Source organism: Podarcis filfolensis (genome assembly GCF_964270895.1).
Source record: "Podarcis filfolensis genome assembly, chromosome: 1".
In the NCBI taxonomy this organism is placed as follows: Eukaryota; Metazoa; Chordata; class Lepidosauria; order Squamata; family Lacertidae; genus Podarcis; species Podarcis filfolensis.
In genome coordinates, this window is record NC_139604.1 from 79,803,514 (window position 1) to 79,830,483 (window position 26,970).

General features: G+C 41.5%; 1 protein-coding gene across 2 annotated transcripts; it reads right to left on the reverse strand.

The window, feature by feature from the left end:
• Nucleotides 1-372: 372 nt before the first annotated feature.
• LOC310757265 (catalase-like) lies at nucleotides 373-26,633 on the reverse strand. 2 transcript variants are annotated; one of them, XM_083602561.1, is made up of 13 exons: nucleotides 26,423-26,633; nucleotides 13,299-13,470; nucleotides 12,394-12,504; nucleotides 11,490-11,620; nucleotides 10,218-10,322; nucleotides 9,321-9,446; nucleotides 8,841-9,032; nucleotides 8,573-8,725; nucleotides 5,507-5,645; nucleotides 4,449-4,579; nucleotides 2,982-3,089; nucleotides 1,193-1,279; nucleotides 373-520 (listed from the first exon to the last, which is right to left on the reverse strand). In XM_083602561.1, the coding sequence occupies exons 1-13, from the start codon at nucleotides 26,486-26,488 to the stop codon at nucleotides 515-517; spliced, it is 1,527 nt and encodes a 508-aa protein (XP_083458687.1). In that variant the 5' UTR covers nucleotides 26,489-26,633; the 3' UTR covers nucleotides 373-514. The 2 variants fall into 2 exon arrangements, with proteins under 2 accessions (XP_083458687.1, XP_083458688.1); XM_083602562.1 differs by lacking the exon at nucleotides 26,423-26,633 and adding an exon at nucleotides 21,513-21,557.
• Between the last annotated feature and the right edge of the window lie 337 nt (nucleotides 26,634-26,970).

The following is a 26,970-nucleotide window of genomic DNA, read 5'->3' on the forward strand; positions in this document are numbered from 1 at the left end:
ACTTAGTGCTCAATTCAACCCGAAACTCAAAAAGGCTGCTGTCTATTCTTTATAAAATTATTTGTGATGTTAAGACAGAAAATTTCGATTCTCTGAAACAAATTTGGGAATCTGATCTGTGGATTCAGATGGAACAGGGGGACTGGTGTAATGTGGGCCAAAAACCGTTCTCTGTAAAGACCAGAATCAGAGACAACACCTTTAAGCTGCTTTGCCGCTGGCTCCATCCACAACAATGCCATCACATCTACCCAGCAGCTTCTTCCCTGATGTGTTGGAGAGGATGTGGCGGGATTGGAAAAGCGCACACCAAAGTGTCTTGTTTTTGGACTGAGGTTCATACAGAAATAAGTCTCATCTGACATCAAATGGTTCGGTGTTCACCACAGCTCACTTTATTGTCAGTTTCCCATGATGATCCAAAAGATTTATGCTAGAATAATGGAATAGTTTCCTTCTCATAACAGCATGGAAGGTGATTGCCCAAACATGGAAGAAGCTGGAAAACCTGAACTCATCCCTGTGGAGACAAAAAAAGCTCACTAAGTATCTGAAAGCTTTGAATGGTGAACAGGAATCTGATGACTTCATAAAAACATAGCATCACTTATAACCCAAGGTCCAGTTGCTGTGGGGAAGGGCAGTGGAAGGAGGGTACACTAAATCAGGTGGAAACGCCTCACAGACCAAATCCAGATTTACCCCTTATTTAAAGCTTCGATATTCTCACAGCCTATGTCCAATATTGATTTTCTATCTTAATTAATAAGTTCAGAACTGCCATTTTAATTAGAGGGGGAAACCCTCTAGTTATTGAGGTATAATAAAGTAACCATCATAACAAATGTACATCACTTTAAAATTTGATAAAAACAGAGTTTGGTTTTTTTACTCTCATTACAAGATTGCTATGTTTGCTTTTGAAAAAAACAACAACCCAATTAAGTGTGGTTATGTTCATGAATTTACGCATAAAAAACAGAGGCATTAAGGGGACTACACGGGGAAGGAAGAATCAATAAAAATGACCTCTTCCTCCAGTGGGGCCATTCTGTGTGAGTGGAGTTCTTTTCGCAGTTTTACATTTCCAAAACCAAGCCACTGAAACTTACTGAAAACATTTGGTCTACTGCAAGTTACTTCTTAATGCCTTAGCCAATCAACACCAAGTAAACTGAAGATGCTTCCATACCTTTTTGCTGCCTTTAGCATTGTACCTGTCCAGGTGGGCTTGGATGCGGGCACCATAATCAGGATGAACATCAGTAAAGTTTTTCACCTAGATTGGCAAAGGAAGTTGAAGAGCAAATATAAGCCTGCATTAAGATTTCATCCAAAGCCCCCTCTCTTCCCATGTTCCACCTCCACGGTCAGAGGCAGTAAGTCTCTGAATTCCACTTGCTGGGAACTGCAGGTGGGCAGAGTGCTGTTGTGCTCCTATCCTGCTGGGGTGCTTTCCACAGGCATCAGGTTGCTACTGTGAGAACAGGATGCTGGGCAAGATGGACCATGAGCCTGATACAGCAGCCTCTTCTATGTAATAATAATAATAATAATAATAATAATAATAATAATAATAATAATAATAATATTTATACCCACCCATCTGGCTGGGTTTCCCCAGCCACTCTGGGCAGCTCCCAAAAGAATATTAAAAACATGAAAAAAATCAATCAAACATTAAAAACAATCCTATACTGAACCCACAGAGGGAATTTTCTCCCATAATTAATGGGAATCTGAACTTTGGTCTCTCAGGTCCTAATCTAGTCTTCTTCTTCTTCTTCTTCTTCCTCTTCTTCTTCTTCTTCTTCTTCTTCTTCTTCTTCTTCTTCTTCTTCTTCATATACTGCCCATCTGGCTGGGTTTCCCCAGCCACTCTGGGCGGCTCCCAGCAGAATTAAAAACACAATAGAACATCAAACATTAAAAACTTCTCTAAACAGGGCTGCCTTCAAATGTCTTCTAAAAGTCAGATAAAACAAAAAAAAATTTTTTCCTTCCAGTAGCACCTTAAAGACCAACTAAGTTAGTTCTTGGTATGAGCTTTCGTGTGCATGCACACTTCTTCAGATACACATCTGTGTGTATCTGAAGAAGTGTGCATGCACACAAAAGCTCATACCAAGAACTAACTTAGTTGGTCTTTAAGGTGCTACTGGAAGGAAAAAAATTTTTTTTGTTTTGACTATGGCAGACCAACACGGCTACCTATCTGTAAAAGTCAGATAGTTGTTTATTTCCTTGACATCTGATGGGAGGGCGTTCCACAGGGCAGGTGCCACTACCGAGAAGGTCCTCTGCCTGGTTCCCTGTAACTTTGCTTCTCGCAGTGAGGGAACCGCCAGAAGGCCCACAGAGCTGGACCTCAGTGTCCGGGCTGAATGACGGGGGTGGAGATGCTCCTTCAGGTATACTGGGCTGAGGCCCTTTAGGGCTTTAAAGGTCAGCACCAACACTTGAATTTCTTAAATTTACCTTCTCAAATTTTATGTAAACTATGCCATCTGCTATTGACATGGAGATTTGAAACTACTAACTGGGTTTGAATGAAAGAGCTTCCAAATTACCTCCTGTGACCATAGTATTACACATCTTCCCTCCAAAGTTGAAATGTAATTTTTGCTTTGTTTGTAGCTTTGTTCATGCACTTTCTGTGCCAAGCATGGACCTAAACAGTCCTAAATATATCCAGGTCTTACTTGAAAAAGCAAGCAGGGAGGCTGTATTTCCATGGCTAGAAGTACTGTGCTAGCTATTCTGCTATTATTTATCCTATTTTAAATAGTATTTTAAAAAGCACTTCAAGTAATTAGAAGGCTGGATAACTTTTCAAGTGTAAACATTTTCTCTGTCTTACATTAAATTTTTATGCATTTTACAATATGTTTATATAGAACTCTATCTTCTAGAATTATTGTAGGATGTACATTAGAAGGATAGTTCAGATATCATCAGATAAAAGTAGCAGTTTCACTTACAGCCCTCTTCTGAATAAAAAGCTGAGCATCTTTAAGGTGACTAGCAATGTTTTCACAAAGCCTCTCGCGCTCTTCCTCATTCAGCACTTTGGTATAGAATATGCGTACCTTTAAATGAAAATAAATTCGTCTCTCGTTATGGGAGCATCTTGTGCTGAATAATTATACAGACGTTTTCTTAAATAAAATAAAAACTGAGCTAAGAGAAAGTCTCACTACTGACTTTAAACTCCACCACCAACACAGGAAACAGAAGGGATGTCCACCAGCCTTATTCCTGAGATGTGTCTCAGGTTTTCAATTTACAGCACAATCCAAAGCCACCACCAGGATGAGTAAGTTTGCATTTGGCAGATCTTGGGCTTTCCTGGCTGAGCTGGTGCTCAGTCAGGCCTATATTAGCATAAACCTTTCATCCTGTTTGAGCCCGACATATGCTGGCATAAGATGCTCACCTTGGCTCAGCTGGTTGAACTTAAGCCAAAGTAATTTACACAGGCCTAATTCCAAAAAGCAGCAGTGGTGGCCAGGGCTGTCTTAAGCATATGCGGTGCTGGGGTGAAAAAATCCACCCGGCGCACCCCCCCCAACCAGGTTGCCCAGTCCCAGGCACGCAGGAGGACGGAGCCGGCCGGCCGCCTCAGCATCTTGCTGGCTTGGTCACCCCTGAACTCGCAGCGCAGAGCCTGCCGCAGCAGAAGAGCCCACCGCGGTGCTCCGACCGACGGGCGGGCTCTTCCCCGGACTCAACTCTCAGCTCCCGGACTCTCGGCCTGGCGCCCCTGAGAGCCCAGCGCCCCACACCCCTATGGGTAAGACGGCCCTGGTCACGGAGGGGGAATTCCAGGGCCAAGACAGGACAAGGACATATTTGCACCTATTCCAAACCTTGTTTAGGTCAGCCATTTGACCTTGGGCCCAATTCTCAAAACTCTGGCAGAAACCTACCTGCTGCCTCAGCCTGCAGAGCTCCTCCCAGAGGCCCCTGGACAGAGTTTGGAATAGGGGTAACTTACAGCACCCTCCTGTAGCTAGGAGTGCTCTGTTGGAGAGCTTCTGCCTGCTGTTAGGCACAGGTTACAATGAGTTATATCCAGTAAAGTTTTGCTCACAGCAGTCCCATGAAATTAATAAACCTGAGTTAGTCATGTTCATTGATTTCAATGGGTCTCCCTAGAGTAGGTCTAGGTTTGCATACAGGCCTAGAAAAGAGCTTTCATTTATCTATTGTGTGTGGGGGGGTATATGAAACTCTACAGCTTAATAGGGTAACAAAAGGGTAATGCAGTAATGGCATAGGGAAGCTACAGCAAGATGGAACTATATCACAAAAAACCTTCAACCCATTTCAAAGCAGGCATTTTGCAGATGTCTCCAGCAAGTCAATTCATTTCATTAAAATGAAATCAGCTTGTATATTCAACTCATGTCCAAAATAAGGTCATCTTCCATTTCTACTCTGCTTACTTGAGACACATTGTCCTCATCTGCACTATTGAAGCGTTGTACATCACCGGAAACAAACATGTTGCTCTCCTTCACGCTGGGCTGGTCTTCAGGGCCAGTATAACTGTTGGGGTAATAATTTGGAGCACCATCTAGAAAAATATATATGTTTGTATGTGTGTTTTAGGAGTGCCACATACCTAGCTATCAACATTTGCAAAAAAAGGTCAGTGTACAGCAATAGCTCTTTTTAGATAAAAGGTCAACTGGAGTCTCTCAACTCACTCTCCAATTCCTATTTGATCCTGATGTTCAAGTGAAAACTGATCAGGATATTGTTTCCCAGTTACTTAATTTCTTAAATACTACTTCTCTTGTTTGCATGTCCTTACTGATAAACAGAATACTCTGAATGGAATCTAGTTGAACATTCAAGAAAGATCAGCTACCTGCCTATTATAAGCTCTTTGTTAAGCACCAAAGCTTAATTTACAGAAGATCTTTGAAGCAGTACAATCACCTTGGCATGACTTTAAATATAATTTTATTACATTTTTCCCACCAGTAGGTATAAATGCTTGGAGGCAAAACGACTGCTTGCAGTGTGCTCATGCATTTGTTCCTTGTTTCTCTATAGATGAAAAGGTATTTTGATTTTTAGAAAGTATTAATCCATATGGCTAAAATAAGGTCAAATATGCTTCAAAAGAAAAGTAAAAGTCCACAGAGGGCAATATTCCATTGTGTCAGGGCACAAACTTTAACAGACTTCTGTTCACACAACAGGACTTCCCCTTCCTCTGCTCTACTGACCGCAGCACATCTCCCGAATCTGTTCTGAAGGTGTTGGGGGATTCTCCTTAACAGATTTTTGGGGGCGGGGGGGCTATAGGAAGGAGCAGAGTAAATTAAAGTCCTACTACATGAGCAGAAGTTGTGATGGATTTCACTCACAGTTAAGCATCTAACCTGAAGGAATATTAGATCACATATTCAGACCATGTTACAAACGCAGAGGAAGAAAAAGTCCTTGCACATGATATTGCCGATTACTTCCAGAAGACACCTTTTGGAATTACCTTGGTTATCAGAAACGCACATACGTCCATCTCTCTGGTAGTTGGCAATCCGAGTACGGTATGGACAGTTTACAGGAATTTGAAGGAAGTTGGGTCCCAGGCGATATCTGTGAGTATCTGGATATGAGAAAAGACGACCCTAGAATACATCAAAGAGAAAGGTTCAAGGTCCTCTTCTTTGGGTGGGGGCTGAGATTATGATGCTCCATTGCTCCTGCTGTGCATGTATAACCCACTGCTGTACATCACTCAAACAAAGCTGCGCATACCCAGTAGGAGAGGTGAGGCAGAGAGCTGTCACTTTTATGGACAACTAGCTCAGAACCTCGAGGGATGCGGGTGGCACTGTGAGTTAAACCACAGAGCCTAGGACTTGCTAATCAGAAGGTTGCAGTTCGAATCCCTGCGATGGGGTGAGCTCCCGTTGCTCGGCCCCTGCTCCTGCCAACCTAGCAGTTCAAAAGCACGTCAAAGTGCAAGTAGATAAATAGGTACCACTCCGGCGGGAAGGTAAACGGCATTTCCGTGCGCTGCTCTGGTTCGCCAGAAGCGGTTTAGTCATGCTGGCCACATGACCCAGAAGCTGCACGCCGGCCCCCTCGGCCAATAAAGCAAGATGAGCGCTGCAACCCCAGGGTCGGCCACGACTGGACCTAATGGTCAGGGGTCCCTTTACCTTAATCTCAGAACCTCAGTCTGGATGATAGCATTCGTCTCCATTCTGTAAGGTCATTAAGAGCAGTGAGGTTTCCCTAAACGTTTTAAAGTGAGTTATGAATTTTCCTAGCTCTTTAAGTTCCTTGTTTGTTGTTAGTTAGAACTTTACGTTCTAAGAGGCTGTAAATGTTAGTTCCTGAGTGCCAATCCATTTGAGAGAATGGCTGTGGAATAGAAGTGGACAAGAAGAGATCATTTCCCCTCCAGCCAGCATAAAGCTGAATCTTCAGGAAGATACAACCCAAAAGACAGAACTTTAGGATGGAGCTCTGTTTTACTGATTTCATAACACATGCCAACTATATTTTTTATGTAAAGTCCTTATGTGCTGTTTGATGTGTGAGAGTTTCGGGTGATTTATATCTGTTCAAATTATTTTCTGTGAGTCCCCGCAGAAACTCTTAATAAAAACATTCTGTTAAACCAACAATAATAAATAATAGTTATATATGGTTTCAGTGGTGGCAATATCCATTCATTTTAAGCTGTTCATTGCTCCTAATGCCAATAGAAGGAGGAATTGTTTCTTGCCAGGGTGATAAGAACATGCAAGAGAAGACAAAAGGTCTCAGTCCAGCATTCTGTTTCCCATAGTGAAAACTAGGTAATTATCAAGTTTATAAATCTGACGGCTCTCCCCAGGTGCGATTAGGACTACCTTCTTAAAGAATTTATGAGCTGCTTTGGGACTGTAGTCTCCGAGACTGTTGAAAGCCATTGTGGAGTTACATTCTTAATTTTGATTTAAAACAGCTTACTACAGAAGTTACTATATTGTTATGTACTGAGTTGAATAGGATCCAAACTGCAGCAGTCTGATTGGTCCTAGAACAATAGGATCCAAAAGGCAGCAGTCTGATTGGTCCTAGAACAATAGGATTCAGAATGCAGCAGTCTGATTGGTCCTAGAACAATGCAGCAGTATGATTGGTTGGCAGGAACCACCCAATCATGCTCCAGATAGAAGTGAATCCACAACTTGATTGGCTTACAGTAGAATTCCGGAATTAGCCAATCATGTGCAGCCCATTGTGTAAATAATGTATATAAAGCAGATACTTTGAGGGGACTTTCATTCATTCATTCCTCCTCACCACTATGAGCTGAATAAAGAGCATGAAATCACTTTGCGACTCTGAGTATATTTCATATATATTCGCTAATAAGCAAACTTCCCACAACACAATCACATGAGGCCACAAGAGAATCATGTGTTTTTTCTAGGACTGCCTTATATTTGAAAAAAATAAGATCTTGTAGATTTTGCATGTTTCCAGGCAGTACACGTTTGAACTGGCAGTACATTAACATAGTCATTCTACCCTAGAGAAGGAAAAAACTCTACTGGCAATAATGTAGTACTCTTAGAACTAGATTATTAGAATATTCTGCTGAATATTTATTTATGAAACACCAGTGATACACACAGCTCTAAAATATGGGATTTAGTTTCATGAACCTGAACAGGAGAGTTTTAAACTAAATCCTGAAGGGAGGGAGGGGACAATATTACAGATGACAGGGGAGCACCTGGTACTGGGGATAATAGCTTCATTTATGCACAGGAAACTGAGGCGGTGCTAAAGAAACCTATTAAAGGTGAGCTGGGAGTTAAGGGCATGTATAAGAAATGGAAGAAAGGGGAAATCACAAAGGAGGAGTATACACGAGTAGCCAACAAGGATGAAAGTCAGGATGGCTGCTAAAGCTCATAATGAGCTTTGTGGAGAAGACAAAGCAATGTTATTGGGTGACAGACAGAAGGCAGAACTATTCAACACCTACTTTGCCTCTGTCCAGTGCCCAACCTTGCGATAACAGAATAAATGATGTAAGGAGGGAGCTGCAGCCCAAGAGAGGAAAAGAGGTAGTTAGGAAACACCTAGCTACTTTAAATGAATTGAAATCTCCAGGGCCTGATGAGCTGCACCCTAGGGTACTAAAGAAGCTTGAGAATGTAATCTCATAGTCTCTGCCTATAATCTTTGAGAATTCTTGGAGAACAGGGGAGGTCTCTGCAGACTGGAGGTGGGCAAAAGTAGTCTCTAGCTTCAAAAGGGGGGGGGAGAAGACCCAGGTAACTACTGATTAGTCAGCTTGACGACGATACCAGGAAAGGTTCTAGAACAGATAATTAAATAGTTGGTCTATGAGCACTTTAAAAAGGATGCTGTGATTACTAAGACCCAGCACAGTTTTCCTGAAAACAAGTCATATTAGACAAATCTGATTTCTTTTGTTGATAGAGTTACAGGCTTGGTGGATCAGGGTGTGCTGTGGACATAATGCATATTGATTTCAGTAAGGCTTTTGACTATGAAATAAATATAAAAATACTATACTCCTTACCTGTAACATTTTATCAGGGCTAGGTTCAATTCCTGGAGGCATGTTGCTTGGAGCAAAGGCAATTTGTTCCACCTCAGCAAAATAATTGACAGGGTTTCTGTTTAAGACAACCTTCCCCACCGGGATAAGAGGATAGTCTTTGTGAGGCCAAACCTATAAAATGCAAGAATACAATTTATTACAGATAGTTTCCACGTAAATATTTCCATAGAAATGCAGAACTTGTATTCCTTATATCCAATATGTAGGATAAAGGAATTACGCTTACCTTAGTTACATCAAAAGGATTGAATGGAAATGCCTCAGCTTGTTCAAATGTCATAACCTGGATATAGAAACTCCATGAAGGATAGTTTGCATTAGCAATAGCGTTGTAAAGATCACGCAGAGCATAGTCGGGATCTTCAGAGGCCAGTCTTCCTGCTTCTTCAACAGTAAGGTTTTTGATTCCTTGATCAGTCTGTAAAAATCAAAATAACATCACTTAGAAATTTCCATTAATTTTTTTTTTTTGCTTAAGAATTGCATACTAGTAACAATGAAAGAAAAAATATTAAAATTATTAAGGAGACCAGTCTGTATGTAGAAACTGAAGCATCATATGAAAATCTTATAAGACTAGGAATGCAAAACTACATTTTCAAAACCATGTAAAGTAAACAACAATATGTTAATATTCCAGTAATACTTATTTAGAAGTAGGAAATGTTTACTAACAAGTGCTGAACAGGAAAACTGAAATTATTACCTTAAAATGAAATTTGCAGTATACGGCATTTCCTCCAGCATTTACCAGCTTAAAAGTATTAGATCCGAAGCCATGCATGTGACGAAATCCATCTGGAATGCCACGATCACTGAACAGGAACGACACCTAAAAATAAAGCAACAAATCATCATAGTAATTTTACTATTTATACCTTGCCAATCTGGCTGGGTTTTCCCAGCCACTCTGGGCAGCTTACAGCATATCTAAAAACATAATAAAAAAACCATAAAACATTAAAAGCCTCCTGATACAGGGCTGCCTTCAGATGTTTTCTAAAAGTTGTGTAATTCTTTAGCTCCTTGACATCTGAAGGGAGGTGTTCCACAGGGAGGGCGACTCTACCAAGAAACTAACAAATCTACCTCGGCTATCCTCAGTGAAACTCACATAACTAAAACCAAGTACACTTTTGGACTTCTCTGCACTGAAGAATGCTCCAGCCATAATTAATTTTCAGCATAATATTCTGCCCTCACTCCTGAAGCCTTTGCCCTACATCAATAGTGCAATATCTCGTTTCCACATAATCCATCTGAGAGAGCCAGAGAATTATGTCCCAAGGTGCACACAGGATAAACGGAGGAAACAAAGTTGACTCAGTCTGCGAAGAAGAAGAGAGTTTGGATTTGATATCCCGCTTTATCACTACCCGAAGGAGTCTCAAAGTGGCTAACACTCTCCTTTCCCTTCCTCCCCCACAACAAACACTCTGTGAGGTGAGTGAGGCTGAGAGACTTAAGAGAAGTGTGACTGGCCCAAGGTCACCCAGCAGCTGCATGTGGGGGAGAGGACTCGAACCCGGTTCACCAGATTACGAGACTACCTTTGCCTCTCAGCGAGGCAAAGAAAAAACGGGATAGAAAGAGTAAATCCTACCTGGTGCAGAGACTCAGGGCGAAGACTCCAGAAGTCCCATGCCATGTTTGGATCTTTCAGATGAGTTTGAGGATTTCTCTTTTGGGTGTGGATAAAGGACATGAACTAATACAATCAAAATACAAATGAAAAATACATTACTGTGTACATCCCTTATTATAAGTTGTCTTTTATCTGTGAAGCAAGTTCAATATATCTGAACTTACTCTGAGCAATGATAAATCTTAAAAACAATCAAGAGAGCAGTGATTGTTTGGGACAATCATCAAGAGATCCTGAAAACTGCAATATTATATCCTCCTGCTTATTCCTATTTTGTTAAACTTTGACAAAACTCATGAGAAACTGCATTTGTTCACAAAAACAAAAAACTGAAACTCGGCCCTGACAAGACAGAGGTGTTCATAGGGAGAGGATCAATGAACAATGGAACTTATGCCCTCCCTGCCCCTCTTGAAGGAACAGGTTTGTAATTTGGGGAGCAGTGTTGAGTCCATCATGCTTTCTGGATTCTCAGGTAGGTTTGGTCAATATACTGGTTACAGCTGCTCCAAAATGTATGTTGCAACACCCAGCAGCCTGGCTTTGAAGATTTTACGAGAAGACTTCAACTAGTGAAAATGCAACCGTCACCTTAATTAACAAAATGAGTGGAGGAGAAAATTACACCAGCACTAAAGCAACTGTATGGCTTCCATTGCTTTTCTTGACACAATCTGAAGTGCTGGCGTTAATCTTTAAAGATTTAAATGGTCCAAACCCAGTGTATAGAAGGGAACACCTCCCATTTCAGTCCACAAGCACCCAATGATTTTCAAAGGTGAATGTGCTCAGAGATAAAGTTTTCTCATTTTTTTTAGAATGTTCTTTGGAACTTGCTCTCCAGGGCAGCCTGGCTGATTCAACGATCCCTCTCAGGCAATTCATATTGCAATCCATATTGCTTGCAAACATTTGAGCAAGCAGCTCATTTTTCAGAGCATCACTTGAATGTGCTCACCTTAATTAAAAAATCTGAACTGAAATGAAACACTGAAAGGCAACCTCAATGCTCAAATTACAGAGAATACACATCTGGACAAAAACAATAATTATGACCATTCAGAAGCTAACAGAAAGGTACTTTATGTTAGCAGATGATTCCTCTGGGCACAGGAACAGTAATTTGATTTTTAAAAATAAGCCCCATGGAAGAAACAGATTCAGGTATTTTGTGCCTTTCTCTCTCCCTTAACTTCTTTGGGGTGCTCAAATAAACATGAGTTGACCTACCAGCATTGCATCTCTGACAAAGAAGATGGGGGTGTTGTTCCCCACAAGGTCCCAGTTACCATCTTCTGTATAGAATTTCATTGCAAAGCCTCGAGGGTCACGGACGGTATCGGCTGACCCTGATTCTCCAGCTAGAAAAGGAAGGTTTATAAACGTGAACACACTGAGAACTGCACACAGTTTTCCTTCAACCCTGGAGACTGGCATCCATTCTAATACTGGGAATTTAGTACGAAACATTTAAGTTCAAAGCCAGTCATGCAAAGGGCTCACATAGCTGCCTTGAGAACGCAGCTATGAAAAGCATGAACTGCACATACCAGGGCCATCACATGTGTAAACGACCCTCCTAGCCTTCACCTAATGAATGTTATAAAGCACCAGGAATGAACTTGATCCTGGCAGATCAAGAGGAGCAAATGACAACAAAGGTTGCAAGGTTTTTAGCTGGGGCAATCAGAATAAGGTCCACTATTTGACTGCTGACTCAGGACCCTAAAATGTGTTTTATATAATAGACTTTTTATTTTGTTCTGTGTATATTGCAATGTTCTTTTGTTGCTATGGCCGATGGCTGACGCAAATAAAGTTTCATTCATTCATTCATTCATTCATTCATTCATTCATTCATAAAGCACCAATTCAAAGGATTATGCTGATGATTGTACCTATATGTTGCCATTTATAATTTTTAAGAAGAACGGAATGGGAAGAGTTTATTGCACATTCATTTCCTAGTTTGGTTTGCTGGGAGCTGGCAATGAGTCACTATAAAATAGCCAATAGCTCCTAAATAATACAAGTCTAACAAAATTAGCTCCTCTAAGTACCCACTTAATGAATGCATGTGTACACATGACACAAATAAAATGGACACACAAAGAGATGTTTTTTAAAGACTTACCAACAGTAGAGAATCGCATAGCGATTGGAGTTCTTTTGCCAACATGCTCAAATACCTTTGCTTTGCAATACTTGGTGATGTCATGAGTCACTTCAAAATAGCCAAAAGCTCCTAAAATGTTTAAAATGGTTGCTTTTTATTAAAAACTGAAGATAAGCAAAAACAAGCAGTCTAAACACCACGTACTTCAGTAAAAATATCTGATTCCAGGCTGCAAATAAAGGACAAAGTACAACAACTGGCCAAATTTTTTGCTGGATTCATAATTAACAGAGAACTAATTTTTAATAAGGGGAAACTATTCAGGAGATAACTGTAGAGATCAATCAGAATGCAGGCAAAGTTCGAACAACTATCAGTTGCCAAGTATTGATACACAGACCAAGAAAAGTTGGGGGAAGATCTCTGCTTTTCTTGGGTGTATTGTTGCTAATGTTTTGGCCTATTTTCTCCCCAGATGAAGGAAAAGGACATTTTATGTATAGATGCTTGCAGAAGCAACTCTTCTTTTTCACTCTCTCACACAATGCCTTGATTTGCTCACCACTTTAAATCATAGTTCAGCTTAACTATAGTTTGAAGGTCAACATGCAGTGTGCTGGTACACCAAAGAGAGATGGGAGAATACGGTCGTTTCACTACTCCTGCTTTTGCTACTCTGCTGGGTGCTGGGCCATGATTTGGCTGAGGATTGTGTCTGAATCAGGCCCACGCAGAGCTTGTCTGAGGCCCACGGCAGGAGTCACGTTCTTGGTATAACAACGCAAGTCCAGCACTACAAAACTGAGTGAAACACATTCTGGGAACTTCTTTGCTTTCTTGTTCCCTCTGTACACAAAGCCAGTTCACAATATTCAATTCTCCACCTTTTCATTTTAAAACAACAAGCAGCTTCTAACACTAACCTGCTCCTTTGGCATGTACAACTCTGTCTGGAATCCTCTCTCGGTCAAAGTTTGCCACCATATCTGTGAAAACCACATCCTGAACCAAAAGAGGGCCTCGTGGACCCACGGTCAAGAGATTTAAACTGTCTGCCACTGGGATACCGGCTCCTGTGGTCACGTTATCTGGTTTCTAATTACAAAAGGGAAAAAAACATCAAGACTAGAACAAGGAAAAGTACACTTGGCTTTTTACTTTTTTTGTCGTTTAGTGAATGTGCTTATAGGTTAATTTGACAGACATATGATGTAATATGCTTTCTTACACTACAGGGGAAATTACTTCCAGCATTAAACTCAATCATTTTATAATAGGAATTATTAGGAGAGGTTAGGTTTGCATGATGTTAAAAAAGCAATAGAACCAATAGAAATGTGAAAAAAGTAAAACCATTTCAAAGAGTTCTCATTATTAAATTAATGTTGAGGCAGAAATAGTTGAATAAGTAACATCCTGCTGCACCTCCAAACTTGAATGTCACCAGATTTTGAAGGGCATAGTAATTAAGTACTTAATTGTGTTTATGCTTTACCTTTAAGCTTTCAAAATAAGCTTAATAGAATAGACTGCTTGGTTTTCCAGCAACTTAAGAAAAGTTAATAATTTAAAGCCTGAGGCATGAAAAGTAATTGAATTTCCCGACTACGTCATGGATATTACACATGGTCTATTACTAAAGGCTAAATGTATCTTTTTATATAATATATTTCCATAGCAAATTCTGTTTGTGTAATATAAGACTCGGATATCTTGGGTTGTTTAATACAGGCAGCAACCATTTTGCATGCTTTCAATTGATATCCGACTGCTGACATGCAGATTGTTTAAGACACAGAAGAGGGCAGGGGGGGGCAGAATGGGAGGGCAGGTGCAATGGGGGGGTTATGCACACTCCTCCAATGCACGCAAAGGCCAGGAATGCAACCCCCCATGCAAATCAGGGGTTGCCTTTATTGTAAATGTGTTCAATAAACACTTTTTTTTAAAGAACACTGAAAACAAATAAAATGCCCAATTATGGCTTCTAAGGCATCATAAGTGTAGCAATACCTGCTACATTTGGTACTTCCCAGAGGCTTACCATCATTGCCCTACCAACATCTGCCTTTTGGAAGAATGATGTGGGAGCTAGCTGTTTGCTATCTACTGCTCTCCTTCTGGCTCCTTGGAGTACAGCCAGAACAGAACAGAAACTTTGCTGTTGGTTATTTCTTATTTTGCTTTGTATTTATGTACCTAAGCTTAGGTTGGTGAGGCTTTTTTTTGGTGACACTGCATTTTTTCCGTTTGCCAAATCATTGATTTTTGTCAGTTTTGAATTTACTGACAGGATCTACGTTTGGTATACCTGTATTTCCAAAGCTCTGTATTTCGGTGCTTTGAATATTTGCTGTGAGTTGCTTTGGGGGCACAGCTCAGCCAACCAAGCTTCAGCTACATACAAACCAATATTCAATTTGTTTAATAAACAACTATCTACTGCGCTAAAACTAACTAATGGAAATATGGATGCAGGCCAAATTTCACTGTAGAAAACTGCAGGTTATGCCTACAGTAACATTCATAGTTGCAGGTTATTCATAGCTAGCAGAGAGACCAACAGAGCTTTTGAATGGTAATCAACATAACTGGAAGCCAGACACAAGGAAGATAACAAGCCATAACACAATCCTGAAATTCAGATGTCTAATATCAACCTCTGCAGATTAAATTAGCAAAAGTAATCTTGCATTAATTTTTAAGTGTCTCCTACAGCACATACAGCTCCACCCGCTTGAGCACGTGAGTCTTCTGGAATAACTACACAGGGGAGTTATATCACCCTGGCACCACCCATTCAGAGGATAAAAGGTGCCTTCGCTCCTTTACAGATGATTTAAAAGGATATTGCATCTTCTATGTCTGCTTTAATCATGCATTAAGGACTACACCTAGATTCTTGATCACGGACAACAAATGAACTCAACAGATTTAAGTCTCTCTGCCAATAAACCTTCTGTTCTATATAATAACTGCACATGTTAATTTACAAAAGTAATAAAGAGGAAAAGAAAGAATTCTTGTTTTATTGCTAGATATTTGAAGATGAGAATGGAGGTGGGGCAGTGGGGGAAGACAGCCAAACATAATAGCACGCACTGTCCTTGGTATGGGGTGACTGTAAAACACGAAGAAACTTTTAACGAATATTTTCTTTTCTATCACAAGGGAAAGTTAAGAGAGCACCCCACCATAGTTTACAGCAAGATGGCCCTATTTTGTGATGATGGCATACACCTTTCCGAATGGGGGAATGATATCTGGTTAGCTGATATTGCAGAGGGCGCGAGGCATTGGTTACAGGTGTGAGGGTATTTGGTGGCGAGCCTTTAGGCTCTTGTGGCGGTTAGGCATTGTTTGACCTTATGTTGGGAGAGGGAAGGTGTGGCCATCACCTGCCCCTCCAAGTTTAAGGGTGTTCCATTAAAGGAATCCGGGGGTGTGGATCTTGTCCAACGCTGGGGGTTGGGCTAGGGCCATGACATGACCCTGTCGGAAACCCCAGGGAGCTCGAATTGGTCTGCATCGATGGGGCTCCCCCTTCTGGTGGTTTACTCTTAGCGGACTGCCTGTGCAGCGGGCAGGAGTCAGATATAGTCGGGTCCATTCAATGTCTAAGCCAATTACCATTCACATTCTGTAACCAATAAAGTTGTGGCCAAAATTTGCCCAGTAACATCAACCTAATATCTGTGTCCTTGTGTGTTTTATTCTTCAATGAGGGGGTGGTTGCGGGGTCTAGACAATTCCATTTGCATTGGAAGGAAATTTGCTACTGGCACAAAACTTCCTCTCCTACTTGCTGCGATTCAGATACTTACCGCTCCCCTGAAACAGCTACTATAATCTAATTTGGCTCTATGAGCTCCATCATATGTACTTGTTGCTGTGAGACACTTTCCCAGAGAAGAAAAGAATCCAAACTCGGCTCAGGTGTCTCCTTTTCCCAGCGCAAGACAACGCCTGTCACTATGAGATGCTTCACAGTGAAACTCCCCAGAGTGCTAATCTTATATGGGGTTAGGTAGGAGGCAATGAAGATGATGCCCAGCCCAAGTCTAGGGACCTACTCCCCACAGTTCCTCTCCTACCTGAACATTCACAGAAACTCTGCCTAGTTCTGTCTGGTCAACAAGAACCACAGACGTAGAACAGACTTGGTTTTTTGCAATGTTTGCTGCTTTCCATAACCACTCCACAAATAAAAGGTTTGCTTACCTTTTTAAAGCAATTACACTAACCAGTCATTTACACTGTCTTGTATCTCAGCTAGCTTTGTGCACAATTTACATATATTCCCTAAAAAATGACAGGCAGTGCCATCTTCACAGAAACTTGGACAAAGCAGTTACTATGGACAGGCTACAGCTGACAGGAGTGTCAGTCAATTCCCAAACGGAATGATGGAGCAACATATTTTGGTCAAACTGTCTTGAGTGACAAGTGTGAAATCATGTATTTCTTACTTAAAACAGGGCTAAGGCTGAAGTCACATAAAACAAGGCAAGCAGCATTCTGTGCTTCTGTGGAGTTTTATGCAGCATACCTTAAAAGTGCCTGGAGGGCTGGACTTGGTTTCAAATTGCCAGTCAGTCAGGAAGCTCACTGAGGGTCATTGGGAAGTATGGATTTCTCATTCTGATCTCTTTCACAGTATACATGTTTTGAGAAAACCCCACATATATTGCTTTAATCAAAGAGATATATGGATCATGTTCAATGAAATCCTGTATGAATGGCATAGAACTGTGCTGTACATTTCTTCCTAGGAGTGAAGTGTGCATCATATATATGGTAGACAGAAGCAGATCAGGAAACTTTGAAAAGGTAAATACATTAGTAATGTTCTATGGATGATTAAGCGTAGATAACCCTTTTGCACTTAAGTAACAGACATATTATTTGTTAGTGTTAAATTAAAGCTTTGCAAGAACATGGCTCAAATTTCAGACAGAGAGCAGTTTATATTTATGCACACAAATACATTTGCTGCATGAGCTGCAATCAGAAATTGGGGTTTCTGTTCCTTTAAAAAAAGCTAACAATCCAGACTATTATTCTACTGTCATGAAAATATTTGCAGATCATCCAGATTCTAGTAGCCAAGAGACACAAGCAGCTACTTAGGTACACAGTAGACGTGACCTGGTCCCTGTTCTGCACCATCTGGTAACTCGCTTTTTGACAGTACGGGAGAGACATATTTTTTTGCAGATGGGGCAAATGAAGGCATCCAGTTTTTTTGCTACAGGTGTATTGTGGTGTTTCTTCTCTCTGCGCAGTTCCCAGAAGTCATTCCTCCTCTGGTCACTGTTGTGGATACCCAACCTGACTGTCTCCAGGCACTGTGATCATATGCAAGGGATTCCCATAAAAAAGGTAAAGGACCCCTGACAGTTAAGTCCAGTCACAGACGACTCTGGGGTTGCGGCGCTCATCTCGCTTTACAGGCCTAGGGAGCTGGCGTTTGTCCGCTTCACAGACAGTTTTTCCAGGTCATGTGGCCAGCATGACTAAGCCACTTCTGGCGCAATGGAACACCAACAGCAGAGCAGTGCATGGAAACGCTGTTTACCTTCCCGCTGGAGTGGTACCTATTTATCTACTTGCACTTTGACGTGCTTTCGAACTGCTAGGTTGGCAGAAGCTGGGACCGAGCAAACGGGAGCCCACCCTGTTGCAGGGATTTGAACCACCAACCTTCTGATCAGCAAGCCCAAGAGACTCAGTGGTTTAGACCACACAGCGGGGTTATTGTTGCCAGTCATCATGTCACATTTGCAGACATCTTCATAACACAGAGTTGGTCTGCCAGCATGTCTAGTGCCTGAAGCCAGCTTCTCGTAGAGATCCTCAGCGAGCCTGTCTCCTTCCATTCTGTGTACATGACCAAGAAACTCACCAATGGTTTGACTTTACCCCCAAAGGTGCACTCCTCCATTTTCTCCTGAGACAGTTGGATGCCAACAATGACAACCACCGCCACCAAAGAATTGTGGATTCCTTTAGCAGATTTCTTTGTGTCACTTACTATGGTTTCCAAGTGGAGGAGGTGGAGGGAAGACAGACTGTAATAGCAAAAGACATGAAGATGCAGACAAGGTGCCTGGAAAAGTTTGTGCCATGGAAGTTTCTTTCTTGCTTTTTTCATTTGTGACTCACTTTTGAAATTGATACAGAAATTAATACAGAGTTGGTTTAATTTGGCTGAGGGTGGGGGAACCTGATACAGTAAAATAAAAGGAGAATTCCCTGGATGCCTAGATCTAGGTTTGGGGCAAGTGCTATTTGGTGAGAGAACCCCAGCAGAGATTTAAAATCACAAAACATGCAGCAAAGCAAAGGGTGGAAATATAGGTTGTTAGACTTTTAAAATATCCCCTTCTAAGTTGCTTCCAAAGTTTCCCACTTCCCATAGTATAGAAAGAAACCACATGTTTGGTAAGTTAAAAATGGTAAGTTATAAACTACTCAGATTCATATGCTTTTCCATACAGCAGCAAAAAAAAAGACAGGAAGTATAACTTAGGTTCCAAAATGGTGAGAGCTTCTAAGCTATTTGTACAAAGACTGCTTGCTTAAGTCATGTGGTCTAAGCTTGGAGCATCCAGCTTAGACTTCCTTACTAGCAGGGATCATGTGGTGGAAGTGAGAGATCAAAGGGTTTGGTAACCCTTCGTTCGAAAGTGAGGGGGAGTGATGTGGCAGGTTAGCTTACTTTATGGTCTTACCCTCTTTGCGTATTAATTAGAATTAGGCGTGTTGATTATATGAGGCTGATTTATCCCACTAGAAGCAGTACAAAAATGTTTTAAAATAAACAAAACAGAGCTAAGACAAAAAGGAATGGGGGAAACAAAGCAAAGGGGGGGGAGATGAATCTGCAAGGAGTTACCTTTCAAGATGGCCACCGAAAAATACTGATATGCATGCAAAAAACCAAAAAACAGTAGGAAATCAACCCTGAAAGTTGACATGCATTCCCACCAGCATGGAAATCAAGGACTCAACAGGAACAGAATGGTCATTAGAGATACTCTTAATGGTACAGTGACATTCCTCAATTATTAATTGTTTATACCCCACCCATGACTGGGTTTCCCCAGCCACTCTGGGTGGCTTCCAGAAAAATATTAAACTACAATAATTTATCAAATATTAAAAGCTTCCCTAAACAGGGAAGTTACTGTAAACGGTTGTTGAAGAGTTCCTGGCAATGAAGACTATTTGCCTGAGATTAAAAGGACAGTTTATGTGAATTTATCATCCCCATATCATTATGACCACTGTCATTTCAAAGGAGTTTTGTAATAAACCATATTAAGCCCCTGGGTGTTGGATATTTAAGAGAAAACCACTTAAACATGTCACAAGATTTAGAAAGGCAATATTGCTTGTTGTACAGAGACTTGTAATCAGTTCATATATGAGTTCTAAATTAGCTGTGGCAAAGTTGGTAGAGAAGCATATGACTTGTAAAACACACTTTGAAAATTAAAATAATTATCACTGAGTCAAATAACAGCTATGCTTTGCATCTTCACACCTCTTGAAATGCATCAATTTCCCACAATTTATTTGGGGAAGCAGGTATTCAGAAGTATGAAATGCATCTCAAAATGTATATAAACATGTTTTCCATGTGTTGGAGTTGAAAAATTTATTTAGACTTTCCAACATAATCTAATAAAAATGCCTGAGATATGCAAGGCCAGCAAAGAGCTCCGCAGATTTAAACTTGCTAATGGTTTCAGGAAACAGTGGATAGCTATAGCTACACGAACTTTAACTGTTTGGCATTTTGAGATTCTTTTTACCATATTTTAACTTATTTCATGGATAGGTTTCTTTTATTGCAAAGGATGCATTGTGAGCTGGCTGCTTTGTGGGTGGGAATCCGAGTCCTTGCAGCAATCCTGGAGTGGGCGGAGGAACGTCATCAGTATCCCCGGCCAAACCAATGGGTTTGGTTATGCCTGTTTAAATCACGGCATGGCCAGGGAAGCAGCCTCCTTGTTTTCCTCCATTCGTGGGATCTCCCAGCCTACCCACCCTGTTTTCTTGCGTGGATTGACTACGGCCTTGCTATGACTTAAGTCGCTACCTGGTTGTCGGGGCTGGGTAGGACTTTTTCGTGTGGTTCCTGTCCGAAGTTTGGGGTTGGGCTAGGGCCATGCCACAACCCCAACGGTGACCCTGGGGGTGCTCAATTGATGTACACCATAGGGCTCCCCCTTCCGGTGGTTGACCCTTAAGAGACTTCCTGCAGTCAGGCAGGAGTCAAGATATAGTCTTGCTTCACCCAATTGCCCAAGCCAAACCGCTCACATCTGTAACCAATAAAGTTATGGCCTTATTGTTATGTACTGAAGTTCTCACCCTGGGCCAGCAGGGGGATACTGTAGATAGTTATGCAAATGAAGGATCAAAAGTGACGTCCAGGGATTGGATAGTTTTAGAAAGTTGCAACAGTTACGTTGTTCTGGAGCTCTATATAAGCAGGCTGACTGAGCCCTTCAGTTCAGTTCTGTTCTGGCATCTGAATAAAGAAGAGCTGTTTGAAGAATCGCTGTATCGTCTGATATGTTCACCCACAACTTAACACTTATTTATCCCATTAACCCAATATACTTGTGTTGGTGTATTTATTTCGGAGGAGCTAGGGGTCCAGGGCCTCGCCACGCAACAGGATACTGAACTAGATGGGCCACTGATCTGATCTGGCAGGTTCTTCTTATAGCATGCCCTGCTATATCCATTAACAGCAATACTATTGCAGAAGGTTAATAATATGGGTTATATCTCTGGTCTCATCTAAAAGTGGACCAGATTTCCATTTGTGCAACAGGATTTCCCTTTCCTCATCCTGTGGCCCTCCATGAACCCCCACATTTGCTCCAGAGGGTTGGGGGACCCTCAGAGCAGATTATGCAGCAGAGGGTTGTAGAGGAAAAGAGGAATTCTGCTTACACAGTGTTAAATGATATCCTGTCTCTCTCTGTGTATGAATCGATGTGATGGTGTTCAATACAGTACAGAGGGTTGCAAAATGCCTTTAGGATGGCACACAAATGAACTGCATCTTTCATCTCTCTCCACCCATTCCTTTGTCTATCCATAACAATTTATGTTACCTGTACTTTCACAGGTGCTATTAAGAACATGGTGACAGAGAGGAACCATTCCACCTCCAAACTTCAGGCTCCGATTTTATCACTTCAGCAATGGTGTAGCTGTAGTCTGTTTTCTCATTTGTATTGCAATGAATCTCAACAAAATTCTATGCTTTTCCATCACAATATGAGTTTGCAGTCACCTTGTAAAGAAGTATTCAGACCAGAGTGGGCCAATTTAAATAAGTGTGATTCAATTTAGTGATTTAAATACAAGATATAGCTAACTAATTTAAATCAAGCTCTCCATTTGAATGCATATATTATTTCCTTACTACAACAAAGAGAACCCAGCTTTACAACTAAGGAGCATGTTCCAAAATTTTTTTTTGTGGCATATACACCCTTTGCACTACATAATTTTAATCTGCTTGTTCATTCCATAAACATGCAAAGATACCAATCAAAATTGGCTAGCAGTCTTCAAGTAAACAAAAGGGCCATGAAACTAGTTCAATGAGCCCAAAGAATATGAAGTCATTTGTTCAATGCAAAGTCAAAAAGCTGTTGAGCTAGTGCAAGCCTTTTGGATAAGCCTAGAAAGCTCTTAAGAGCTTGTCCAAAGTGCTCAGACTTGTGGTTCGAGGACCCGATCCCCGCATAGTGGAATGAAAACACAAGGACATGTGATATAAGGTTAATGGGCAAGAAAAGGCCACAACTTTATTGATTACAGCAAGTGAAAAGGTATTGGCTTAGGCATTGGATTACATCAGCTGACTCCACCCCCTCAGAGAGGGGTGAGTCTAAAACAGGGGGGTTTATTCACCAGTAGGTGGAGCCTGTTGATGCTAATCCAACTATAAGCTCTTCCCTGATGTCACCGAGGGTCGTGCCATGGCCTCCCGCCACGCAGGCATCGGACAGAATACACGACCGCCGGATTCCTTTAACGGAATACCCAAAAATTGAAGGCGCAGGCGATGCCAACACCTAGCCCTTCGACACACCACAACACATTATTCCAATGCCTAACCTACCCACCAATACCATGAAAGTTGTGACGATTGCTACGAGGTAGGCGAAAAAACCAAAAAGCCTAATGCCAAATGGAAAAATTCCTACCAGGCCCCCCGGACAACCAGGGCGACCAACCTAAGGTCCATAGCAAGGCCAAAAGAAAACTGAGACCCTGAGCTCTAAGGGAGTGGAGGGTGGGTGACTCGCGACGGGACAACAAAGAGTGAGGCCGGAAGGCTGGCGCCGCAGCAATTTAGGCTGCTATACACGCCCCCTCGCAGGCACCTGGTTGGGTGCCTGCCCATGGGCGTGGGCGCCAGCCAGGTGAGTGGCAGGCAGGGGGCTAACGCCCCCTGCTTGAGGCGGAGTCCGGCTCCCAACCACAACCACTCCCCTCTCTTGCAGGAGGAGAGTCTTTTCCAGAAACAATCATTAGTCTCTTTCATTAGAAGAAAGTAAGTGTTCATGTTAGGAGGTCAGTGGTAACAAATATTCACAATTTGTCACAAAAATACAAAATAGTGACATAATGAAAATACTTGACTTCAAAAGTCATTTCTCCCATAATTCAATCAAAGCTTTAATTTGCTTTAATTGGGGTATGCTTTAATCCAATCCCTTTGACAGTCATGAATTCAGTTTTAAAAGATTTGGATGTCAAGACTTAAACACATTTGCTTGTAAAATACTGTACGTACATGTTTCATTTTGATGATTTTTTTAAAAAAAAACTTAAGGTAATTGTTTTTAAAATTATATATATATATTTTAAATGATGTAAAAACCACATGCACATGCCTTCATACAACCACCCCAATTTTGGAAATAGTACAACATATATTCAGTCTGTAAATATATTCCAAAATGTATATTCCAAAATCTCTGGAATTTTAAAATTAACAGTGAATGTCTTTGCTTGGCTACTCAGAACTTCCACTTCAGTAGGACTAACTCCCAGATAGAGGTATGTAGGATTGCAGCCTGCACAAGCTTATCTGCAAGTAAGTCCCACTGAACTTGATGGAACTTAATTTTGAACACCCATGTATACTTGCATAGCATATTATACAGTAAGTCAGATGTGAAATACAAATAGCAGTAGATGATGGTTGACATAAAGCTGCTCCTCATACCCCAAATAGCTTAAGGAATATGTATTTACATTCACTCATGGTGACTAAGAGTCTGCAGACATGGATTCAATCTTTTTAGACTTCAGCATTATGCAGTCTTTATAAAACTCTTATCACATGTAGTCTTAAAATAACTACCATCTGATTTAAATTCCATTTTTATTAGAGAAGTAAAAGTGGGGAATATTCAATTAAAAATGATAAAATCAATAAACCAGCACACGCTGATCAAAAGCTTTTCAGAAAATAAGAATCCCTGCCTTTGTCTCCCTTTTACAAGTAAAATTTAAAAGCCCTGGTCCTATATGCCAACGTTTCTCAAAGAGCAAGGTATGGACTTCTGTAATTGACAGGTGTAACTGAGAAGTGGATTCTTCTGGGAAGACACATTTTCTCATATGCTTATACACCCCTCTGGTCAACAAGTATAATTAAGTCATGAAATTATCCATATTTTAAAATTCTGGTATTGTAATTAGAAAATTTTGTAAGCTATCATGGGAACTTTTTGAAAGGTTGGATATAAATTCCTTAAATAAATGCTCTATTAAATTACTCTATGCTCTATTAAATCTGTAAACTGACATATTAAATATTCCTTAGTTCATAGTAGTAAACTAAATATTTTCACCCCCTCCTCAGGCAGTGGGATAATCTTAACTTGCATAAAATCAGTACTTCTGCATAACTATGCTTTAATCATATACTTCCTACACTTTGATTGCATTAAAGTCTAGGAGGTATATGATAAAAACCTATCTATCACAGAGGTTCTGCTGTTATACAAGTGAGTGCAAACAGAAATATAGCACATTCTTTACTGTATTTCCGCTACCGTAGTGGTTAAAATTATTTCAGTAGAATCATTCAAACTGTATTAAAATTTGCTACATTTACCAAGGCATAAAGATTCACTTGGGCACTAGAATCTGATAGCTAATGTACTTGGTATTATTTTGTGGTCTGTTTTCATGTATTTTGTTAGGATTATCAACAAACTAAAGAATAATACATTGAAGCTTCTCTCCTATAGCAAATAAACTGGCTAATCTTTCAGTTACAATGCCAATGTATGGAACTATATCAGTAAACAACAAGGGTATGCACAGCCATTTCCAGGGTCCATTTCTGAGAGACTTTCCCCTGCAAAATGAAATAAGTTGCTGAAGTAGAATTCAAATAGTGCCACAACAGGTCAGATACGAGCCTTTCCACAAACTAGGAAGAAATTCTTCAAAGGCTACCACTAGAGAATAGGTGCCTTTTAAAGAAGGATATGCAACATACATTTCAATTTAGAACACAGGTAGCATCACTCACACAAAGGTAAGCCCATCTTTAAATGCCGTTTGCCTTCGTTACATCACCTTAAAAATAGGCAACAAGAATAGTCTGAAACACACAACCCCAACATTTAACATTTGCATGTGCTGATGTGCAGCAACAGCGCCAGATTTAGGGTGGTGCGGTTGATGGCACAAGGCACAGAGGCGAGGCACTTCAATAATAATAATAATAATTTTTATTTATACCCCACCCTCCCCAACCAAGGCCTGGCTCAGGGCGGCTAACAAGCAATAATAAAAACAAATTGAATGAATACAACTTAAAAACAAGATTAAGCAGGTCTTGGCACAGCACATCACAAGGCGCAACTCAGAAAGTGGTATTCAATCATTAGAACCAATTGTATCCAACCTATATAGATTTTATTGCATTAGCCGTGTGGCCATAGCACGACATATTGTATCAAAGTACTTATTGTGAAAATTAGAACTTTTTTGGGGGGGGGGAGCACCAAATTTTGTCCTCGCTCAGGTCACCATATTACCAAAATCCCCCCTGGCACCAATGAGCCAGCTTAGAGCATCAAACAGCCCCAGGGTTTGGTCCAAAGGGTCACGAAGTCCCTTAGCTGAAGTTAAGCAGGTCTGTGTGAAGTTAGTGACTGGATGGCTGACCACTCAGGACCAGCCGTGAACTACCGTATTTTTTGCACCATAACACTCACTTTTTTCCTCCTAGAAAGTAAGGGGAAATGTCTGTGCGTGTTATGGAGGAAATGCCTACGGGTGGCATGCCTACGGATTTTCCTCCTCTAAAAACTACGTGCGTGTTATGGTCGTGTGCGTGTTATAGAGCGAAAAACACGGTAAGTATCTTGCTTTGCATTCATGACAGAGGAAAAGTGGGTGATAAATTTAAGGGGTGGGGAGATAATACTGAACGTATCTACTCAGAAGCACATTCCACCTTTTTCAATGGGACTTCCAAGATTGCAGCCTAAAGTTGATGCCAACAGAAATCCCTGGCTTTGAACATTTTTGATTGAAGTTCGCCCACGTTTAAACAACCTATTCGCAGCTTATCTTCCCAAAAGACTATGCTCACTCTGCTGCCTAGTTATTAAGGACACTGAAGCCCTGCTCCCTTCTACAGCTATTAGGTCGCCCCAACGGGCTCACCTGGCCCTCGTGGGCACTTGGGCCCGCCCACCCCAAAGAGCACTGGACATTTGGTTCCTTCTTTCCCGTTAACAGCACCCGAGATTGACAGTGGATTGTAACTCTCCACTCTAAGTCTAGGGAAGCACCACTCCTATGGTCCTTACCAACCGTCCCCATCCAACCCCACCCCGCCGCCTCTCAGGTGGTGGTCGCGCCCGCCTAACTGCGTCCTAAGGCTGCTACTTAGTCCACTGAATGCAGACCAAATACTTAGCGCGCGCGCTGCGTGGAACGTGCCAATGGGTTTTTAGGGGGGGGCTTTCTTCGGTACCTGCGAGCCCCGCAGTTCTTGCCAGCGCTTCAGCTGCTCGCTAGCAGGGTCCCGGCTCTCGGCCATTTCTCGAGACGGCCGCGAGGATGACTTTTGGCAGCGACGAGCTTCTTGGGAAAGAGGCGAATGACTTCTGCGGAGCGACTCCCGCTTGGCGCGCAGCGCACTCCGCGCTCACCTCGTCCTCTTGCCCGGAGCTGAGGAGGCGCAGGATGCGAGAGCAAGGAAAGGTAAGCAGCCCCAAGCCCCGCCCCTTCTCGTTCCTGATTGGCCAGAGCTCCTTCCCCAACGGCTATTGGTAAGTAGTAAAATTCACACCTTTTCTATTTGGACTTACTTGCTCAGCTAAGTGGAGCTTTTCTTTCTTTGCTCTGAACACCAATTAAGTATAATGATCGTTATCTCCCTTTGCATAACATCGGTCCCTCTTGCAACACATGTTTTCATCAATGGACAATCGCTATGTGCAGAGAGCTAAATATCTAATCATAGTCAAGAGCTCTTCTGTTGCTGCCGAGAGGAATCTCTTCCCAACCTCCAGTGTGGTC